A 22916-nucleotide genomic window follows, 5' to 3' on the forward strand; every position below is an offset into this window, starting at 1 on the left:
TGAGAGCGGGTCCACATGGCAGCGTGCGCGTGTGCTACGCCTGGTGCCAGGTACCACATGTGTTGTAAGAAGACACAGTTTTAATTGTGTTCTCTCGTGAGGAATAACAAGAGTGAGGATTTATCATGCATTATATCACACAGCAGTAGCAGAAAATGGACATTCAAGTTTACTGTTACTGGTTTTTTCCCCTCCTGGCTACAGAAACGGGTGTTACAACCAAAGATATCCAGAGCAGATTGCTCCCGTATCATGTGTATCAGCAAGTCTAGTTAAGAGATGTGCTGCAAAACCTATCAGGAATATGCTTGCACATGAGTCAATCTCATGTCCCTATTTCTTTTACTTCAACTTACCGGCTTTTCCCATCTTTGATCAAAGATCTTGGCTAACACCAGCTCAGGCTGATGCCCCTGATGAGTCTTCCAGATTTCTTTCTCTGAGACACTGGCTCTGATAAGTCTTTTGGCTCTGTGGCCACAGATGCCAGCCAGGCACGTTCCTAATATCTTGTAGGTCTGCAAAGTGTACGTGTTCTGCAGAAGGGCAGAAGAAGGAGCTGTTACCCTGGGCTGCAAGACACCATAATAACAAACAGTGGGAAAACTGAGTTATCTCCTGAACCTTGGCTGGAGACTGAGCTGAGCTCTTAGGCAGAAGCTCTTCCCTGTGAGGGTGCTGAGGCGCTGGCACAGGGTGCCCAGAGAAGCTGTGGCTGCCCCATCCCTGGCAGTGTTCAAGGCCAGGTTGGACACAGGGGCTTGGAGCAAGTTGCTCCAGTGGAAGGGGTCCCTGCTCGTGGCAGGGTTGGAGCTGGAGGAGCCTTAAGTTCCCATTCAACACAAACCAGGCTGGGATTCCATGATTCTATCAATATCCCTTTTTGAGCAGGATGTGCATGCAATGTAACAGAAATGTGCTTACATATACTTACGCATATATATTTCACATAAAACGATTTAAGTTATCCCACACAGCCATGGGAAATGTGTAGAAATAAAACCAAGCTTTCAAAGATGAAATACTCTGCAGACAAATATGAGAGATTAAATGGAGCATCTCTATATTCCCTAAGAAGAGTACATATTCCTCATATTTACTCAAAACTTTCTTATGTGAGCTGGATGCAAAACTTCTGGGGACATGAGGGTTTAAAAATGACTTAATTTTGAGGTTTTCAACTGTGTATGTGAGTTGTATGAAATACTTGGGGGTTAGAGCACTATAAAAAAATGTATATTTCGCAGCATAAATTAGATTAACAGCTGAGTATAAAATCCCCATAAATACAGGGGTTACAAAAACTGTTCATGGGCATTTTTGCAAATCATTCCAATAGGAATTAGTGGGGGAGCTCCACCAAGTTTTCACCCAGCAGCGACAATGCCTTTGAGATGCAGGGATGTGCTGTGCTGTCACCATGCCCCGCAGCACCCAAAGGCGGCTGATGCCAGCTCCTGATGTACCCACGGAATCCCAGACTGGTTTGGGCTGGAAGGGACCCTAGAGATCACCTGGTTCCAATCCCCTGCCTTGCCCTGCAGATGTGGTTCCTGCTGGTATCTCCTGGCTGCCGGGGTGGCTGCTTGCCAGAGCCAGGAGCTGATGCTGCTGTTGCTGCAGCAGAGTTATGCTGAGTGTGTGAACCTGTCGCTTGTCGGCACAGAGCAGCGGCTGTGCTGACCCAGCAGAGGCTGAACACTGATGATCTTTTAGGTCCCTTCCTACCTGAACCATTCTCTGATTCCCTTGGCAAACCGATGCCAGGAGTACAGCTGCAATCGAGGGATTGCTAAGGAAATGAAAACCGGCAGGCAAGAAACTGCATTGTCCTCTGATGCCGGAGGGGAGACTGAGATGAGCTCTTAGGCAGAAGCTCTTCCCTGTGGGAGTGCTGAGGCGCTGGCACAGGGTGCCCAGAGAAGCTGTGGCTGCCCCATCCCTGGCAGTGTTCAAGGCCAGGTTGGACACAGGGGCTTGGAGCAAGCTGCTCCAGTGGAAGGTGTCCCTGCCTGTGGCAGGGGTTGGAGCTGGATGAGCTTTAAGGTCCCTTCAACACAAACCAGGCTGGGGTTCTGTATTTTGTTTACAGTAACAGAAACATTTGAAGCAGAGAATGTTTGGTTTCAGCTTAACTCCAAACCACAAATAAGTGTTTTTTCATGAAATTCCATGTGCTTGTACGTATTTTGTAGATTTTTGTCTCTTTTTCCAAATTGATGCTGGGCATTGGGCTAGGATACATCATAAATCAGTCCCAGGACTCGTATGCAGTATTTCGGTGCATAGCACATATCCAGGGAACTGATGACCCTGGAGAGCATTACAACCTCAGAATTTAATAGCAATTTTTAACCTGGCACACAGGAGAACTTTGCATTGATCTTACTCTCTTGGTGTTACAAAGACAGCAGAAGTCTTGCTGGGAACTCTCCCTGTGCAGGCAGGGGCTTCGTGTCCTTCACCGCTGTTCAAAGCAGTAGCAAATAACATTGCCCTGGAAAGTGATCCATCCTGGCCAAAGTGGAGCAGGATGAGGGCCAGGATGTGCACAGGAGCACTTGGTCTGCTTGTGGAAAGGTTTTTCCTGCAATTCATTACTACCACCAACATGGAAAAGGAAAAAACCCTCATTCCCATGCAGTATCTCCAATCCCATACATTATTTCATTGCATTTTATGAATGTTCACTTCAATTCACAATCATTTTCCAATTTCAGGCTTATCTTTCTACTTTACCTACCCAGTGCTTGCTGGGGCTCTCTCCCGTGACAGGCACAGTATAGTGTGCTTATTAATGTATGAAATTTATCTCCAAGCGATGCGCTGGTATAATTGATGTTTTGAACCTTGCCCGCATTAAAACACTCATCCACAAACAGATAAGCAAATGCAATTCAGTGCTGTGATGGGCAAGGACGTAGTACTTCTCCTTAGCTCTCACTGCCCAGTTCAGATCTTTGTCATTGCTCTGGAAGGTGCAAAGTCATTAACAGGCAATTAAAAGCCTGTCTGGCTGGGAGAGCACTTTCAGCAAGCGGCGTTAACCTTTGCGCCTATAATTTCCAGTGTCTGTAGCCGTGAGTGCTCTGATGGATTGCTTTAAGATAAAAATGATATTTAAAATTCGGGGTTTAGGTGGTGAGCCCCTTGTGAGCAGTCTAAAACCGTCAGTGTGCTCCTTACCGAGAGTGCACTGCTCGGAAGACATGGAAAGATGAGCTCTGAACCAGGCAGTAATTTTCCCCTGAAGGATATAAGCTCCAGGGAGACCTGAGAGCAGCTCCAGTGCCTGAAGGGGCTGCAGGAAAGCTGGAGGGGGGCTTTGGACAAGGGCCTGTAGGGACAGGCCAAGGGGAATGGCTTTAACCTGCCAGAGGGGAGACTGAGATGAGCTCTTAGGCAGAAGCTCTTCCCTGGGAGGGTGCTGAGGCGCTGGCACAGGGTGCCCAGAGAAGCTGTGGCTGCCCCATCCCTGGCAGTGCTCAAGGCCAGGTTGGACACAGGGGCTTGGAGCAAGCTGCTCCAGTGGAAGGGGTCCCTGCCTGTGGCTTTAAGGGTGAGCTTTGAGGTCCCTTCCAGCCCAACCATTTTGGGATTCTATGATCTCAGAGTTCTCCCTGCCAGGCAGGAATCCCAGCAGGGAGCAGCTGGGAGGTACTGGGATCTGGGAAACAACAGAAGTTGCTGTGTTTGCCGTGACTCCATGTCAAGTGGAGATAAATTAGCTCATGAATGATACAATTGTTCTTGCTCTCTCAGACAATGAATGTTTTCAGTTACAGTGCACTGAGGAGTTACATACACAAGTATCTCAGTCTGGTCTTCATGTTATTTTACATCAGACAGACCAGTCCTCACAAGGGCTCACACTCACTGTCCTCATTGCTATGTAAGAAAGCACACACTGAGGATCTTACTCCTTGGGTTTAGGTCTTTTGGGAAAGGAGAATTACTGCTTTTTATTTTACTTTTAATTTGCTTATATTTATATACATTATCTAAATGTGAAAAATTCTTTTAATTAGTACTGTGAGATATGTATTAGGGCACAAAACATCAGCAGTGGGTGGTGTGGTGAGCAAGCCTGACAGGTCTCTGTGCCTGGAGGTAGGATCTCCCACCCTCGTGCACCCACCACCACCACCCATTAGATGCGGTCAGCCCCAGTCCCCTTCAGCAGCCCGCAGGGTAGGGGTCCCCTGCTCATGGGGTTTGCATCTCCACCTGGCTGATGCTGCAATGGTCGTGGGAAGCAAGGGCACCTGGTGCTGGGCTACCACCTACTGCTGGTGCCTTCAGCCTGCCCTGAGCACTGGCTTTGCTGCAGGGTGCTGCAGGGGCAGGTCTTTGCCCAGGTGCAGACCATGAGCCCTGATGGTGCTGAAAGTCTTGAGGCCGGAATTTCACCAGGACCACCCCTTATGTTCTGTGAAGCCCTTCAGGGCAGAGCTGCAATTAGCTCTCATGGGTGTGGAGGCTGAAGGGCTGAGCTTTGGGGCAGGGCTGGGAGAGGGCTCTTGGTCAACTGTATGAGCTTGAAGGGGTTTTCAGCCCGCCTTAGAGCTGGGGCTCCTGAGCAGCTTCCCCCTGGATGTGTCTTATTTGCAGTATCCACCAACCCCCCTGCTGCTGCTCAGGTGCTGGTGTGGCTTCAAGTGGTTTGTGCTCGGCTCCCAGTGATTTCTTTCTCTGCTTATTTCATTTCAGCAAAGCCCTTTGAGAGTGGGCAGTACCTGGACATCTATGGAATTACAAGGGACCAGGCTGGGGAATACGAGTGCAGCGCAGAAAACGATGTCTCGGTCCCAGATGTGAAGAAAGTAAAAGTCACAGTAAACTGTAAGTCCTCTTGTTTCTTTATCTCTAAATCCAATGGAGAAGAGGGATGTGGTTGAGAAGAAAAGTCTAATGTGCTAAACTGCTGTTTGTGGTGGAGCTGTAGTGTGTTGGGTTTGTGTTACAGCAGGGACCTGTGCTATTTGATGGATAAGTATAGTCTTGCCAAAGGAAGGTAAAATACGACTAAGGTTCAAGCTCTCTTTTTGTCTGCTGGGGATAGTGGTGCTGGTGCAGGCTTCAGAGCAGGGTCTCTCACTGGACTGTGGTGATGAGATGGAGGTTTTGGAGACTTCTATTGAGTAATTGTCTGCATGACTCCCGAGGACTGCCGTGGTTGTTGGGCTGAAGTGCTTCTGGTTTGATTTGCCATGCTTGTGCAACAATACCTGGAGAAGAGAAGCTTCTCGAAATGCTGTTTGGGTGATCAGATGGTGCTGAATCACTGTGGAAGTTTGGAATGGTCCTCGTAGAGGCAGCAGGTTGTTTTGTGTGGCTCTCCATGGCGAGGGCAGGAGGATGCTGATGGGGTGATGTCCTCTTGCGGTGGCCTCGGTGGGTGACAGCAGGAACCATCAAGGTGCCTGTACTGATTGTTACAGCCCATCAGGTCTGACCATCACACCGAGGAGGTGTTTCCATCTGGGGCTGAACTTGGTTTAGTGCTTGGTGCGATACGAAACCTTCAGAACAGTGTTGTTCTTCCTTCCAAGCTGCAGAAAACAAATGGGAAGGGAATGGGGATAATTTCTCTCATTTGTTCCAACACTGGATTTTATGTGAAGTGCAATTTCCCAGCTTGTAATTTGTGGCAGTTCCTGGCTGGAATTTTGCCGTGGTGTCTTTACTGGCTGCAAATCTTTGAGGTGTTGCTTTGTGCCTCCCTCCACAGGCACTGTCCCTGTCAGCACGCTGTAGGCAGTGAAGCTGCTTGGCACAGGTCCCTGCAGGGCTGGTGGTGGGAGATGGGGCTAGCTGCGCTACCTGGGCCTTTATGGGATGCTTCCACGTTCAAAAGCTGAATGGACTGTCCTCATTTACATGGCACCAGGGTACTTGTAGTCTGTGCTGTCCTGCAACATGGTGAGTCAGTGCACTAATGCCCATAGAGCAGCTGGACCATGCACTGGGTCTCACAGGCAGCTCTCTGTGCTGCTTGGCCACACAGGCTGGTGGCACTGCTGCAGGTGCTGAGGCTCTGACACCACGTGCTGTGACCACCAGCTCTTGTTCTGCAAGTCACAAGCACCAGCCTTGTCTGCAGAGCAGCTCGATGAGGCTCATGTACAGTCCATCGCTGCTCTTGCTGCTTCTTTGTCCTCATTGACATGGTCCCATCTACATCAGCTTTGCTGAATTACCAAAAGCAGGCAGTGCTCTGAAAACCAGGGGCTGTGTGGGAGGAAAAACCACAGTGGATGGTGTCCTATGGAGCAAGTGACTTACCTTTTGCACAGTCTATTGATACTGGTAGGTTGTCATTAAGAGAAGTTGTGCAGCAATTGGCATAGGTGTGCCCTGGGGGTTTGGGGTGACACATCTTACCCAAGCTGTACTCGCTCCACCATGGTTTGTGCTGTTTGGTAGGTAACTTCCAATAGGAGCAGAAGGAACTGTGAACTCAGTCTAATTTCAGGAAAACAAATGTTGCAGCTGTGTTATTTCATACCACAGGGATTTTAACCAGGGTGAAACTGGCTCTCTTGGAAGCTTTGTAGTGCTCACAAGAGAGAGAAGTTGGTAAGTCTGCTTCGTGGATGTTTGTGCATTTGAAATAAAATCCCACTATGTGGTAAACTCATGGAACCTCTCCTGAGCCAGGCTGTAATGTGCAGGTCTCCTAGTTTGGATACAAGCATCGACCTAGCTGGCCAAAGCCAAAACTCAAGCTTAAATGCAACAGCCGCTGACATGCCATTGATGTGCACAGTGCATCCCAAGCCATGTCAAAGTTGGAACCTTTTCTGGCTTCAGTTCATGGTTTTCTTAACCTGAGGTTTGAGCCTGTTGGAAGTCTGTGGGTGGGAAAGCTGACTGATGGTGTTGGGAAGGTGAAGCAGACACTTGAATAAAGTGCCCAAGCTAAGCTGTGTCCCAGTTCAGCTACCTAGGCTAAACTCTAAGTGTGTCTGTGGCCATGGTGAGGATGCATGTGGTACTGTTCAGATGCAGGCCAACTTCTAAGTCTGCACTGGGGATACGCAGAGTATTTTGCTTTCAGTATTTCTTACAACTAAAGAAAATGGAGAGGGGAAAATAAAACTGAAGCAGTGTGAAACCAGGATCTGGGTACAGCATGGAGCAGTTTGTACACACGAGCAGTTTGTCATAGTCAGCTAATTGTTAATGCGCTTCTGTCTTCTTGCCAGTTATACGCAATGCAAAAGCACTCCCAGCATCTGCTCCCCGCTAATGATGCTCATCTGTTTTGACCAGGCAGAAAAACAGCACATTGCATTGAGGGGAGGGTCATGCTGGAGCTGGGTGCTGCTGGAGAGCCTGGGATCAGCCCATGGGTGTGTTGATCACACACAGTGGGTGCACTGTGCTGTGGGTGGTGCTGGGCTTTGCTTCCAGCTCCTTAGCATGGGCAGCCCTGGTCCGAAAGGGATGTCATGCCTATGATGAGTAGGATGTTGCCTGGTTGCTGTCCGTTGAGGTAGCCTGGCAGGGCAGCTTTCCATCAGTAAAAGCTCGATATTACATTGAAGAGAGCTGTGGTTTATCTGCTAATCATTATTATTTAAACTTGAAAATAAATTTTATAGAGACTTTTTGTAAAAAGAAGAGAGTGAACCTCCAGGTCCTCTTGTCCTGTGCTGAGCACTTCCTTGAACTAGGTCTTATTAAGTCCTGTTTCTTCAAGGGCACAGAAGATGCTGCAAGGGCTGGAGCAGCTCTGCTCTGGAGCCAGGCTGAGAGAGCTGGGCTGGGGCAGCCTGGAGAAGGCTCCTGAAGGGGAGACCTGAGAGCAGCTCCAGTGCCTGAAGGGGCTGCAGGAAAGCTGGAGAGGGGCTTTGCACACAAGGGCCTGTAGGGACAGGACAAGGGGAATGGCTTTAACCTGCCAGAGGGGAGACTGAGATGTGCTCTTAGGCAGAAGCTCTTCCCTGGGAGGGTGCTGAGGCGCTGGCACAGGGTGCCCAGAGGAGCTGTGGCTGCCCCATCCCTGGCAGTGCTCAAGGCCAGGTTGGACACAGGGGCTTGGAGCAAGCTGCTCCAGTGGAAGGGGTCCCTGCCCGTGGCAGGGGTTGGAGCTGGAGGAGCTTTAAAGTTCCTTTCCAGCCCAAATCAGTCTGGGATTCTGTGATTGAAATGTCCGTCTCCTCTCTCACTTGTAGTGCTTACAATAGAAAATTATCTTGCAAGTAACACATGTGGCTTATGCTTCACCTCCTGCTCTTGCACCCTTGCTGCCTGATGGACCATCTTGTGCTGCAGAAGCATCACTGCATCTCAGAGTCTCAGTAATCCCTGTTTCATCTCTGTATTCCTCCACCATGTCTTGTACAGTGATGTCTTGACACCCCACCTCCAGCACACAGGCTGGTGACAGCCCAGTGCTGCATTTGCATGGATATGATCACTTAACTACTGCTTCTGACACTTTATAGTACTGTTTCACTGTTATTAAAGGACCATTCTTTACTGCAGACCTGGTAACTGTAGAATAAATCAAGGTTTTATTGTGCCCGGTTAATAGAATGTATCAATGAGCCCTGAGTGGTTACAGTGGATATAAGCATAATTTTGCATATGGATATTCATCACATCCAGCAGTTGTTCAGCCATCCAAGCATGTACAAGAAAATTACCAGGTTTAAATTACTTTCTGAATTTTGAGTTTCTTGTCTGGGCAGCTTCCACCCATACATAAACACCCAACTTGCTGCCTGCCTGCCTTCCAGCACGTGGAGTTCACCTCTAATGGCTTTACAGGTTTTCTTTAGACAGTTTCATATTGCACAATCTGCATTTTCTATTTCATTTATGCCTGTCCCCTGTAATTTTCCCTTTAAAAATAGCGGTTTGAGAATCTGTGGTGCACTCATCTGCCTGAGTTCTGAGGGGGGACAGGAGGGGAAAAGCAATTGAAACTGCTGATTTCTGAAGAAGGAAAACTACCAAATCAAGTCAAAGTAGATAAGATATAATCCAATTTCATTTGGCAAGTAAATCTTATTAGCGTTTTCCATTACATTTTAATAAAGCAAATACTGATTTATAGGTGATAATATTGAACCCTACTTTGTGTCTGGATTAGCAGGACTTAAATACATTGCCTGAAAGCTGGTCTGAAACTCTCTATGTGGTGCTGTTGCTTTGCTGACTCCTGGTTTATTGGTGCCACGCTTAAAACGTGTTCAAGGCAGCTGTTAAATGGGACACTCTGCAGAAGAGTCGAGGCTGTGCTGAGAGGAGGAAGAATGGGATGTGTGCAGCAAGAAATGGGCATTTATTTTACCTTACATGAAGTTGTCAGCTACCCAAGTACATAGCAAATGTGTGCTGCCAAGTGGAGCTGTACTGCAGCAGGATTCCTGGGTTTTAGGTAATACATGCTAAGGGTCTGGGTTTCTGTAATGGTATCTCGAGCACCTCCCTTAGAGCTGGGTCCTGCAGACTTCACTGAACTAAGATCCAGCCGCTTTAGAGAGGGGGAAAAGCCGTTCAGTTGAAATTAAAAGGCAATAGTTTAATTCCAACTTGTATGAACCCCACCATGCTGCAAATTGAAGGCCACGTTTAGCCGGGCTTACCAGGGAGGTGAAAATTACAGTTCCTGTGCTGCGGGTGCCCAGTTGGCACTGGCAGTGCTGGTGCGGTCTGGTCCTGCCGGTGATGTTGTCTTGGCTGGCTTGGGGTCTTCCTGGCAGCATGGGAGGGAGGACAGGTCCTCACTGCTGAGCCAGGGCACCCAGGAGGTTGTTCTGGCATGAGCTGCTTTGAAGGAAATGGTGTCTAGTGCAGCCTGGTCTCGACGTGCAGCAGCTCTCCTGCCTCTGATTGCCACAGTCTGCAGAAGAGGAAGCTCATCTGCCAGGTTTTGGAGATGGTAAATACAAACGATGTAAGGATAACTCATACTACTGTAGCTGTTGAGTCACGTCAGCTTCCAACAGCTTCTTTGCACAGGTATATTCCATTAGATCTGGAAAATACTGAGAATGGAAGATGGAAGTGAATAGATTATATGATAATCTGTAAAAACTGTATTAACAGGGAAAGCTGTGCCCCTGAAGCAGCGTTGCAAGTAGATGTTTGCCCAGGCTGTCCATAAGGCGTCTCTAGGGATTGCAGCTCCGTGGGCAACGTACTTGGTCATAGTCCTTCACTGAGCATCTCTCACAGTGACTAATGTGCAACCACACTGCAGAATTCCTTTGAGGGATGGGGAAACAGATCAGTCTTGCCTTGAGACCTCTTTGGAGACATCAGACTTGTGCTCTCCATGTTCACCTCCTTATGTCCACCAGCCCTAATTCAACTCATCGTTACTCTTGTGTCATGTTTTCTAGGGAATTGACTGACTGTTCCTTTCCCACAGCTGACTTGGTGCAAAGGAAGGGCTTTCTCAAAGGAGGTATTTAAACCTGAGCTAGGATGCCGGGTGAGGTGCTGGGTTGCTGTGGAAGGGTCATTTTGATGCCTATCTGTATATCTGGCGAGGGGACTTGCCTTCCCTGTGAGAGCAGAACACTGCAGGTGGGCAGCCCTGCTCACCTGTAGTGCCTCTTTGCCAGCTGATGAATTCCAAGTGTTGAACTTGCTCCTGTTTGGTTTCATCGGTTTCCTCTATAATTTACCAGGGTTGTTTCAAGGTTCTCTTCCCTGACAATGGTTTTAATGAAAACCTCACCAGCAGCAGGCCCAGGACTGGTGTCTGAGCGAGCAGACCCTGAGCAAAGCCTACAGACAACACACACTCATGCAAAGGGAGCTTTAAGCCAAGCACAGATTGCTCGTGCATGGGAGGCATGGGGAAATGCCGCAGTTAAGCTGCGGTATCCACAGCTGGCCCCTGCTATGTGCAGGAGCTGCTGACCTGACACCATCTATTCTTAACAAACCTCTTGGTGATTGCTCATCTTGTTATCTTCAGCTGCTTTCACGTCTCTGATTGCTTGAACAGCTTTTTTACGGGGATTGGAGATAAATGGTCTGGCTTGTCATTCCCTGGCTCCTCTTGTACTCCCCTTTCCTGAAAGAGGCTGATGAAGGCAGCATTAGGCACATGCCCTGCTCTTCCAGGAGTTCTTGAATGTAGTTTGGAATATATTTTTGGAGTTTATTAGGCCAATTGGATTTGTATCAGTTTGGTTTACTCCAGTACTTGCTGCATTATTCTTTCCTTGCATTAAACGTGAAATATAAACCCATTAATCGTGGTCAGTGAATTGGTCAAATCGTATGCTTGGAACTGTACTGCTCGTGTGCTTCCTGCTGTGATGGTTTGATAAGATATTTTATGCTGTGGGTTTGGTATGTTTGTTGTTTTTTAATGGAAGGAATGCCTGAGCTGCTTGTAGGAATGTGAAGTCCTGGCTTTGGCTTTGCTTGGACAGGTTAGGGTTTGTGCAGAACAGCTGAACTCATTAGCATTTCTTAAAAGTCTGCCTTACTGTTGCTATGGTGCTTTGCATAACATTATGCATAATACTCTGATTTTACTTTGAAATCAGACATACTGTACAAGCCACTCTATCCTAATTATATCTGTAACATTAAACCCACTGGGGAAAAACATGAGAGGACTTCAGTGTTTGTTGGGGCTCCTCATACCTGGGCACGTTGCTGTGACATTGTTCTCCCAGAAAGCACCTTGCTGTAAACTGTTGCTGAGGGAAAACAATTCAATATCAAGTGTTTTTTGGGTTCAGCAAAGCAGATTTCCCTCGATCAAGGTGAATGGTCATTAACTAAAAGGAGAGACCCAAATCTTTTCTGAAGACCTCGGTGGTCCTCCTCTACATCAGCATAAAATTATTTGGAGCAATATGTACTTTAAATTCCCACTCCTAATATGAAAGGAGGAATGGGGCTTCAGTTTAAGCAGAAATAAATCACTCTGATTCTTTCAGTTTTTAATAGCCACAGATGTGCAGCTTCATGGTTACATCCCTGATGAAATTTAGGACTTGGTGGGTTATGGTCAGCATTGGCTTTAGGAGACCAGGAGTCATCTTGTTGGAGAAATATAAATGTATTTCTATCCATAAGTGCAATATCAGTTTTGTTTTTATTTCAAACAGCATGGACAGCGTATTGAGCAGTTGTATGTGTCTGAGAGAGTCTGTTTCTGCAATGCTGTTTGATAGCCAGCCTGAGAAGGAGCAGCCTTCTTGTCTGTTGTACCAGAAGCTCACAATAGGTGCTGCATCTCGCAGCCTCAAAGACCTGAAACCTCATCACAAATGTTTCCTCTTGGTGAGGGCTCTTCCATCCAATTACAAAGTTGTTTTTCTATTAAACCAGTTAAACCCAGTTCTCTGAAAGAGCAGAACTGCTGAGAAATCACTGTTTTTCTTTAGTGTCATTTGTATTGAGCAAATACACTCATGTCAACCCTTGAAACAGGATTGCACCTACATAAGATGAAGTCATACGTTCATATTTGACCGTGGAACAGAAAGGTCTTATCTTGGTGTTGCAGTGGTTGACATTCTCCATCTGACTGAAATTCACACATTTAAAGCTGCATCATGTAGGTCGGTCTTTTTTAATCACAAAGTATTTCCCCATATTGTAATGATGGAGAGAATTTGCAGCCACAATTTCCACCTACTGATTCAGGAGGTAGATGTGCCTTGGAAGGGTGAACTTTGCAATACCCTCCTGAAGTACCAAAATCACGCTCTGAAAAGGTAAAAGCACTCTGGAGTGTGGTTTCACTGGCTTGCGTGGAACATGTTTTCCTAAATTCTCAGGTTACCATTCAGAAATGGGGGTTTCTGGCTTCAGAGCCACCCTGGAGACCCCTGTAAATCTGCCTGCTGGTTCGTATTTGATTCTCTTAATGGATCAGTGGAGTTCATTGCAGTGTGAGCTTTCCAGAATGAGCTCTTGCTCTAGTCAGGTGTGGGTGACGGTCACACTTGTGCACCCTGTGGACCCGCAGGATGGGTCAGTTTGCAAGAGTAAGAGGTGACCCTGGCCAGGCATAAGCTGTGTCCAAAGCATGACTCCAGACTGTGTCATTTCCCACATGTTTTCGGGTCTCTTCAGGAAGAAAGCTGCAAGGATTGGTCCCCGTTCTTTTTCTGCCCTCCTCTTTCTTTTTTTCCCCCTACCTGACCTGGGGAATGGACAGTGCCCTCCTTTCACCTTTTTCACCTGAAAACTGTTGCAAAGATCAGTTATGTTCTTAAAGGGGGCTGACAAGGAACCTGGAGAGGGGCTTTGGGCAAGGGCCTGTAGGGACAGGCCAAGGGGAATGGCTTTAACCTGCCCGAGGGGATGCTGAGATGAGCTCTTAGGCAGAAGCTCTTCCCTGTGAGGGTGCTGAGGCGCTGGCACAGGGTGCCCAGAGAAGCTGTGGCTGCCCCATCCCTGGCAGTGTTCAAGGCCAGGTTGGACACAGGGGCTTGGAGCAAGCTGCTCTAGTGGAAGGGGTCCCTGCCCGTGGCAGGGGTTGGAGCTGGAGGAGCTTTGAGGTCCCTTCCAATTCAGACCACTGAAGGATTCAATGAAAGTTAGAGCTGTGCCAACACCTTGGGTGGTGGGAATGGTGCTGCTCCATGATGCCCTGTTGGAGGACCATGGAATGGCTCTTTGAAGGGAGCATTGGCAGTCTGCAATGCAGGCAGCTCAGGTGTGGAGGTTCATGTCAGTGCATTAAAACCATCTCTTGACTTGTTTTTCCTGCTGTTGTTAAATATTAACCTAATTCTAAAGATCAGATTCTGCGTTGCACAGATGTTCTAGTTCAGTAGTTATAACTTTTACATCTGAGCTACTATTTCAATTAAGAAGACGTAGGGAGGCCTTCAGAGGAATGATGGAGAGGCCGCTGCCCCTGCAGCACGCAGTGCGCAGCCGAGGGCAGAGAAATAACACTGTAATTAGTTTCTATATTGGTGGGTCAAATCTGTGAGACTACAAAGCCACCCACTCCAGCTAAAGGAGATTGGATGCTAGCACAGCCGAGATGAAAACTTTGATCATGTTTTAAATCAATAATAGGAGAGCTTGTCTTCGGGTCCAGCTATCCAGATTTGGAGCTGCAAGCAAAATATTCCAGGTGAAACCATTGCAAGTCAGAACAGGTTGGGTTTTTTTTTTTTTTGTAAGATTAAGATCTTTGAAGAATTTTCTGCTATTAAAATGGAGCTTTTGATGTGCACAATGTAATCAGTTTTCCTGCTTTTGGGGTGGGTTATTTTTGGTCAACATTAGGACTTTAGGGTTCAAGGTCAGCATTTGTATTCTTATCTACTCAATATGTAAGCGATTGTCATCACTGATATCACTTGTGTGCATCATATGATGTCCAATCTCATAGCAACACAATGAAAAACAATTTCTACCATTTCAGTAAAAACTGGTCATATATCTAAAACCACCTCAGTTGCTGGGGTGGAGAAGGAATGTGTTTGGTTGGAAGGAAATCTCTCCCTTCCCACTGATAGGGAAAGAAGCCTCTTGTGAAAGCAGTGTTTGTCATTTTATGTCCTTTGGGTATTTTTATTAACATTTCAGGAGTGAGATTAAAACAATATAGTTCAAGTTTGTGACTCGAGTGTAATTTGGCTCCTAAATTAACATTGATTTCTTGCTGTGGTGCAATAGTTGACTATTAGGTTCTGCAAACTGTGGCACAGTTACTGCTTATTTCTGAAAAGTACCGCTCATATTGAAGCGTGACAAAGTTGATTATAATGTTCCTTCATGTAGATGGCATTCTGCTGCCACAGCACATAATCAAGGGCTTTGGCAAAATGAAACGAGGGGCTTGTATCTGAAGAAGTTGGAGTATTAGTACTCAGGATATCTTGCCAACAGTTGAGGACATTTTTCATCTTCTTAAGGAAAAATCCCTGCTTCGCACTGCCAAGTGATTTTATTATTGTTATTTTCTATTATAACTATCATTATCTGGGGAGTTGGGAGCTGCACCCTGTGCTTGCCACTGGTGCAGTGCAGATGTGGGAGGGCAGTAGCCTTTGGAGTGAGCTCCTGCTTCTCTCTATGAAGATTTCCATGAAGATCCAGATGCTAGCTTGAGCCATGGCATATGGGGCTGCAGGACAAGGATGCAGCTTGGCTCCTTCAGTGGAAGAGGGGATGATGCTCCAGTGTAATGGAAGCATTGCTGCTGCATGGCCCAGCTTTTGGCAAGAGTTTAAACCACTAAAAAACACCTCGGGTTCTTCCTTCACTGTGTGAGGAGTGCCTCCAGCACCAGTCTGTGAACCGCATTAAGGAGGTAAAGGGCTATTACAACATGTGCAGACAAATCCCTTTTCAAGCACTGTTTTCTTGGGAAGCAGAGGGTCTGACCAAGCTATTAAAAGATCTTTTGTTGTTCAGATCTGGACTTTATTGTTTCAGGAGCCAATGGGTGCTGATTATTTGTCACTTGTGGTTAATTCTGAGGACTGCCATGATTACCCATCTGAGTGATCTCTGTTCCCCATCCCTGGGGAAAAAAGTCTTTTGAATAAAAAGTTACTGATTTGCACATATTTACACTCTGCCAGTAGTTATAGGTACACATATGGTATAATTATGGTATACCACAAATGCAGTTCATGGATTATGCATTTCTGGGCTGGGCTGTAACATATGCTAGAGCATTCATGACACACACTCCTAATATTTGAGAAAAGTATTGACAATGATATATTGTTGATGGCTGTCGCAAAGGCACAAGGTAAAGGCTTGAGGCTGTTGGTGGAAGTGTGAGGACCACACCATGAATTCATGGTTAAAAACATCTATCAAGTTTTTTCTCTTACAGCTTTGGGGTGTTTTTTCCACTTCTGCTGTTATTTTCAAGACAAAACAAGGCTGCAGTGAGATTTGGGCCAGCTCGGTGCATTCACCTCTGGTGAAGCTGCCTTTCTTCCAGCTCTTTGTCTGGCATCAGGAGGAGCAGCAGTGTGTTCTTTGGGCTGGCTCCCTGCATGGTCCATGTGTGGCTCCCTGTCACCTTCAGAGGTGCTAAAACTTCACATCTGCAGGTGAGCTGCAGAGGGAGGAGAGGTTTGAGTGGATGGGGAAGAGCTCTCCTGGGCAGTCACTCCTGCCTGGAGGGAGTGCTTTCCCCCAGCTCTAAACCAGGGCTGGCTCTTCAGCCTCCAGGTGATCCCACTTTACATACCACTAAAGTACAGTGCAGGGAAATTGAAGTCTTACAAGAAGATGACTCATCTCTAAAGAGCTTATGCATTTCAAGAAGCAATTTTAAGTATAAAGCAGACTGTGTTAGACTCCAAACTGGAGCCAAAATTAATGGAGAGCTCTTCAGCTTCCAGGAGTGTTCACTTGCCCAGATTGCTCTTCAGCAAAAACAATTACTTAAGGTATTTCTTGTAATAGTCAACACACTGGAAAGCAATATTTCTCCTAGTAATTGTAGTATTCCTTGTTGCTGTGGGTCCAGGAATGTTTTTCTTGTCCATTGCTAGCATGGCGCCTCTGGGGCGATAGTCTAAAGAGGGTTTGCATACAACCGGAGTCATGAAAAGACCAGTCTGAACAGTGTGTCAGTCTTGCAGAACTCTCCATCCCTTGGTTATTTGTCTTTATTCATTTCTCCCTGCAGCAGTCACTGCTGCTTTGAAATGGTCCTGCAGAAGACAGCTGTTTATCATAAATCCTCAGTGTCGGGTTGGATGGGGCTTGGAGCAAGCTGCTCTAGTGGAAGGTGTCCCTGCCTGTGGCAGGAGCTGCAACTGGATGAGCTTTAAGGCCCCTTCCAACACAAACCAATCTGGGATTCTATGAACCTGTGGGTGTATGGACATGTCTGAAACATCCCCTGTGGGCTCCTACCCTGGCTGCACTTGGCATTTCAACAAGACATCCAGCCCCTGATATGTCTGCAATGATACTGCTACAACTCTCTGTCCCCAGTGGGATTGGAAATTGGGTTTTAATAACTTCTGCAGTTTGGCTGCTGTTAGCAAGTGTGTGGTGCAGGCACTAGATCTGAGCTAGGGGAGCTTTGAGAAGTGATAGTTCTGCTTTTATAGTTTAAAACAAAGCAGTGCTGTTGACGCAAAAGAAAGGAAAAATTGCCAACATCATTCTCCAGGCATTACAATTCATAAAGCTGGTTCTCTTCATATTTGTTGCCTTCTGTCAAATAAAACCAAACCGGTTTGCGGCGGCTGTGACCTTTTTTAGACCTCACAGCTGTAGAGCAAAGCCAAGCTTTTGTGGTGAAAGCTCTGACGCCTTTAGGCACAGCGGAGCTTGCTGCTGAGAGAGAGAGACCAGTAATGTTATGGACCATATTTCTTCAGGTGCTTTGATCCCTGTTGCACTCTGTGTACCTAGGTCGCTGTAGTTCCTTCTAGACTGAAGGAACTGAGCTCTCAAAATCAGAAACAATCATTTCAAAATGCCTTTGCTTGTATTTTGAACAAAATTCTGTTTCTTAGCAAATGTGTCATCAGTCAGGTGCTTGCTGCTGCTAACCCTGCAATTATTAAAAGCAAAAGAGAATCTCAGGAAGAGCAAAAAGCTGGGAATTGTTCTTCAATGCAGCAGTTAAATGTTGAAGTGAGGATATCCCAGTATTCCAGACTTCTCATGTAAAGTCAGGTCCACACAGAGCTATTGATGTATGATCTACAGTCACTTCTAGGGAAATAAGTGGCATTCTTCAAATGTAACAAGCAGTTGTAACAAGAATATTAAATGATCCCCAGGGCAAACTGCAAAGGCCTGGGCTTCTCTGGTGCTGGTAAACGGCTCCTATTTTTTGCTGTGTGTTGCTTAGATGAGCTCTTAGGCAGAAGCTCTTCCCTGTGAGGGTGCTGAGGCGCTGGCACAGGGTGCCCAGAGAAGCTGTGGCTGCCCCATCCCTGGCAGTGCTCAAGGCCAGGTTGGACACAGGGGCTTGGAGCAAGCTGCTCTAGTGGAAGGGGTCCCTGCCTGTGGCAGGGGTTGGAGCTGGAGGAGCTTTGAGGTCCCTTCCAACACAAACCATTCCATGATTCTGATGATGATTTTCCCCAATACAATACCTTTGTCACATCCTTTGGTGCTCCAAGGCTGCCAATCACGTGTGTTTGAGGAGTGCACAGCATGCCCATGGCAAGGGGATTGGAACTAGGTGGTCTAAAGGTCCTTTCCAACCTTAACCATTCTATGGCAAAGCAGATGGCTGTGTTCACCCAAGGAAGCCTGTGCTGTTCTAGCCTGGGCAGCACCGGTGGTGGTTTTACATGGGTGTTTTGAGCATGCTGCAGGGAGCAGAAGCCAATGTTCCCTTTACCATGGAGCTGCCAGTTGAAACCATTAACACTGATGGAGCCTGTAAGAGGAAGAGTAAAATGTGACTCAAAGTAGACAGGTTCATTTTTGAATTGACATGGCTGTATCTCCTCTGGCAGATCCCCCTTTATGCTGGCAGGAGGGCTGGGAAACCCCTGTCAGAGCAGCACTGAGGTTTATTTCTATCATTTTACTTCTTTACTTTGTTTTCAGTTACACAAGCTCATCCTGAGAGTGTTTGAGAGCAGCCCGTGTTTCTGTGGCTTTACTGCCTTCAGCTAAAACCCCACTTTGGACTCCATGTGCGTGCTTGTCACAGCTCAGTTTAGACTGTCCTGTTTCTATCAACTCCTATCTGCCACAGATTACTGAGGAGGAACCAAGAAACCCTTTATGCAAACTTCACTTCTTTTTAACATAGAGCAGTAACTTCTAGACCTTTTCTGGCTCTTTCTCATTCTTCATGAGGTACATATGTATATCAGCTATAACACACTGTCAGCGAACAGTGGTTTTCAATCAAAAAGACTGTCAGTAAAGCTGATTCACTAACAAGAAAGCTGTCAAGCTGTGACAGCTGCTGTCTTTGCAACCCCAAACAATCTGTTCAGTGCTAACTCTGACTTATGCTTCCATTTATTATACAGTAGTAATGAGTTCTGTCCTCAGAAATACCATTTTGGTGAGTTCACCTAGCTACTTTGTTATGGATGTAGAAAATATCAAATCAGATCCAAGGAGCATCTGATAAGTTTGCTGCAAAAAAGTTCTGCTTCTGTCTTTCAGAATTATTTTTGAATTCCAAATCCAGCTTCAGTACTTACCTCATTTTTGCACTTAAGCAGGAACCTGCAGATTTCATCACTACTGTAAGCTGAGAATTCCCTTTTTTAGCTCATTGTGTTGAAAAATGGTGGATAGCCTTAACCACAGTTTATCTATGGAAATGAGTAAAGGAATTTGCTGTTATTGAACTGTTCTGATCCTTAATAGCATCAGACCCCAGCATCCTGGAGACCACCCAAATGCAGCCCAGGGGAGGACGTGAGGAGCCAGGCTGTGGTGCTGCTGTCCAGATGCAGATGCTCGTGTTTGAATTGTCACCCTTTAGTTTAAAACGGAGAAAGAGCACCTGGACAGTCTCCCTAAGCAATCTCTTGCAGCAATACCTTCCAGACCGATATCTCCCATGCCTCAATTGTGGTTGATTATTGCTTGCTCAGAGGTAGGGAATTAGTGTCTACAGTAGTGATGCAGTGTGTCCCTACTAAATGGTTCTCTAATCCCAATTCCTTTTGCTTTCTGAACTTCTGGTACTTGAGCTAAGACCTTGGTGGTGCCCCATAAAGCAGGTGGTTTGCACTAGGTTACACATCTGCTGAGCACCTCTGGGGGTACTGGCTTCTCTTCCCAGCACCACCATTGTCAGGTGCCTCCTCCTGCGTTTCTGCTCCACCATCTCAGAAGAAGGGAGGGTTGGTCACTTGTGAGCCTCCACGACTGCATGCCAAGAGCAGATAAATCTTAACCTACGGGAGATAAAGAGCAGCTTTCTTTCTTCTATGAGGGTGCTGAGGTGCTGGCACAGGGTGCCCAGAGAAGCTGTGGCTGCCCCATCCCTGGCAGTGTTCAAGGCCAGGTTGGACACAGGGGCTTGGAGCAAGCTGCTCTGGTGGAAGGGGTCCCTGCCCGTGGCAGGGGTTGGAGCTGGATGAGCGTTGAGGTCCCTTCCAACCCAAACCAGGCTGGGATTCTCTAAATGAATTGCTGTCTCAAATCACCAGATGGGGTTAGTAACCTTCATCAAAACCACTGATGATGAAACCGTTATTTTGGAGACTTTGGAAAGGTTGGGATTGCTCCTGGGAGCCGAGGCCCTGGGTGCCTGTTGTTTGGAAGGGATTGGCAGATGCCTGGCATGTCTCCAGCCTTCAGACACATGCTGGAACTGTCACAAGATGTGTTCGTACCTGGGAGATAACCCGAGGAGGGTAACAGCTACCACAGATTCATCAACAACAACTCACGTTGCCTCACTAATTCCCATGTATCATCGGGGAAGGCAGATGTCATGTGTTGACGTTCATCAGCTTTTGACATGTGGCACTTACGGGTGCAAGTGTGAGAAACACGGATGAGAAAAAACATTCATGCTGAGGATCCAAAACTATTTGTCATCCCAAGGCTCCTTGCCAGGCCAAGGGCAGGTGGCTCCCCAGGCTTTGTTTTGGGTCCAGTATTCAGGGTTTTGGTTAATGACTGCCGTGTTTTCACGTAAGGTCAAGCTACAAGCGTGGTGGTGCAGAACATATTGCCGTGGGTGTCTCAGTGGTCTGGGCACCACAGATGACTTTTTCCTTTAGGACTGATGCTGTATGTCTGGTGTGGTTTCTCATTGCCCTTGACGGCAATGCTGGCATTGCCCCCATGGCAGGGGAGTTGGAACTAGATGATCTTAAGGGCCTTTCCAACCAGAACTATTCTATGATTCTATGTCTCATGCCTGTCTTGCCTGCTTCTGTGCTGTTGGTTTCCTGGCTGTGCTCCAGTAGGACTCGTAGGTCTCTTGCTGCATTGCTGACCTGCTCTAAGGCATTTTGCATTTTTGTTCCAAACTTTCTTTCCTTGGAAAACTACCAGCTTGCTTTAATTCACTTTCTCCTCAGCTTTACTGCCAAAAGATCTACTTAGTAATTCCTGGAATTTGTTGAAGTCCATTGCTTTTATCTTCCTTAGGGGGAGAGAAATAGCAAAGTAAAAGCACTCATGTTTGTTCACACCCAGGCTCCCAGCCAACTCTTCCTTCTGGATTTGCATCAGATGTATGAAAGCATCCCCTTTCCTCCTCCTCACTCCTTAGTACCACTCCAGGATGGTGCTACTCGTTTTTCCCCTTTAACCTCCCCACTCACATTTGAATAACTTGCTGAGATAAAGGAACTGCAGCAGGGTGCGATGGCACGTTAACTGAGAGGAAGCTTTTCCAGTGGGAACTGATGGAGGAGGGAGGTTTCCCATGTGAGTCCCTGTTAGGGAAGCCACTGAGCACGGCTAGGGTGGGATGCCTGGCTCCCTAGGCGAACAGGGATGACAGCGTATCATAGAATCATAGAATAGTTAGGGTTGGAAAGGACCTTAAGATCATCCAGGTCCAACCCCCCTGCCATGGGCAGGGACACCTTACGCTAAATCATATCACCCAAGGCCTCCTCCAACCTGGCCTTGAACACTGCCAGGGGTGAAGCATTCACAACCTCCCTGGGCAACCCATTCCAGTGCCTCACCACCCTAACGGGAAAGAATTTCCTCCTTAGATCCAATCTAAACTTCCCCTGTTTAAGCTTCAACCCGTTACCCCTTGTCCTGTCACTACAGTCCCTAATGAAGAGTCCCTCCCCAGCATCCCTATAGGCCCCCTTCAGATACTGGAAGGCTGCTCTGAGGTCTCCACGCAGCTTCTCTTCTCCAGGCTGAACAGCCCCAACTTCCTCAGCCTGTCTTCATACAGGAGGTGCTCCAGCCCCTGAGCATCCTCGTGGCCTCCTCTGGACTTGTTCCAACAGTTCCATGTCCTTTTTATGTTGAGGACACCAGAACTGCACACAATGCTCCAGGTGAGGTCTCACAGGAGCAGAGCAGAGGGGCAGGATCACCTCCTTCGACCTGCTGGTCACGCTCCTTTGGATGCAGCCCAGGATACGGTTGGTTTCTGGGCTGCAAGCGCACACTGAAGCTGGCTCATGTTCATTTTCTCATCGACCAACACCCCCAAGTCCTTCTCCTTGGGCTGCTCTGAATCTCTTCTCTGCCCAACCTGTAGCTGTGCCTGGGATTGCTCCGACCCAGGTGTAGGACCTTGCACTTGGCATGGTTAAACCCCATGAGGCTGGCATCAGCCCACCTCACAAGTGTGTCAAGGTCCCTCTGGATGGCATTCCTTCCCTCCAGGGTATCAACCGAACCACACAGCTCGGTGTCATCGGCAAACTTGCTGAGGGTGCACTCAATCCCACTGTCCATGGCAGCAATGAAGACGTTAAACAAGACCGGTCCCAACACCGATCCCTGAGGGACACCACTCGTTACTGGTCTCCAGCTGGACACTGAGCTATTGACCACAACTCTTTGTGTGCAGCCATCCAGCCAGTTCTTTATCCACTGAGTGGTCCATCCATCAAATTGATGTCTCTCCAATGTAGAGACAAGGGTGTCGTGTGGGGCAGTGTTGAATGCTTTGCACAAGTCCAGGTAGCTGACATCAGCTGCTCTACCCCTGTCCATCAGTTCTGTAGCCCCATCATAGAAGGCCACCAAATTGGTCAGGCAGGATTTCCCCCTAGTGAAGCCCTGCTGGCTGTCACCAAGCACCTTGTTGATTTTCATGTGCCTTAGCATGCCTTCCAGGAGAATCTGCTCCAAGATGTTGCCAGGCACAGAGGTGAGACTGACTGCTCTGTAATTCCCTGGGTGATCCATTTTCCCCTTCTTGAAAATGGGGGTTATATTTCCCTTTTTCCAGTCATGGGGAACTTCACCTGACTGCCGTGATTTCTCAAATATGACGGCCAGTGGCTTTGCAACTTCATTCACCAGCTCCTTCAGGACCCGCGGGTGGATCTCATCAGGACCCA

The 22916-nt window shown here is 47.4% G+C and overlaps 1 protein-coding gene across 3 annotated transcripts in view; it reads left to right on the forward strand.

Annotated features, from left to right (window-relative positions):
* Window positions 1-22916, forward strand: part of NEGR1 (neuronal growth regulator 1) — a 272951-nt gene that overhangs the window by 181259 nt on the left and 68776 nt on the right. For all 3 annotated transcript variants that reach the window (XM_057407170.1, XM_057407172.1, XM_057407171.1), the window contains exon 4: window positions 4711-4842. In XM_057407170.1, coding sequence (XP_057263153.1) covers window positions 4711-4842 — 132 coding nt within the window. The remainder of the gene's footprint in view (window positions 1-4710; window positions 4843-22916) is intronic.

This window comes from Pezoporus wallicus, unplaced genomic scaffold (assembly GCF_028554395.1).
Source record: "Pezoporus wallicus isolate ANWC-B61680 ecotype Strahan unplaced genomic scaffold, APGP_CSIRO_Pwel_v1 contig_8805, whole genome shotgun sequence".
Classification (NCBI taxonomy): Eukaryota; Metazoa; Chordata; class Aves; order Psittaciformes; family Psittacidae; genus Pezoporus; species Pezoporus wallicus.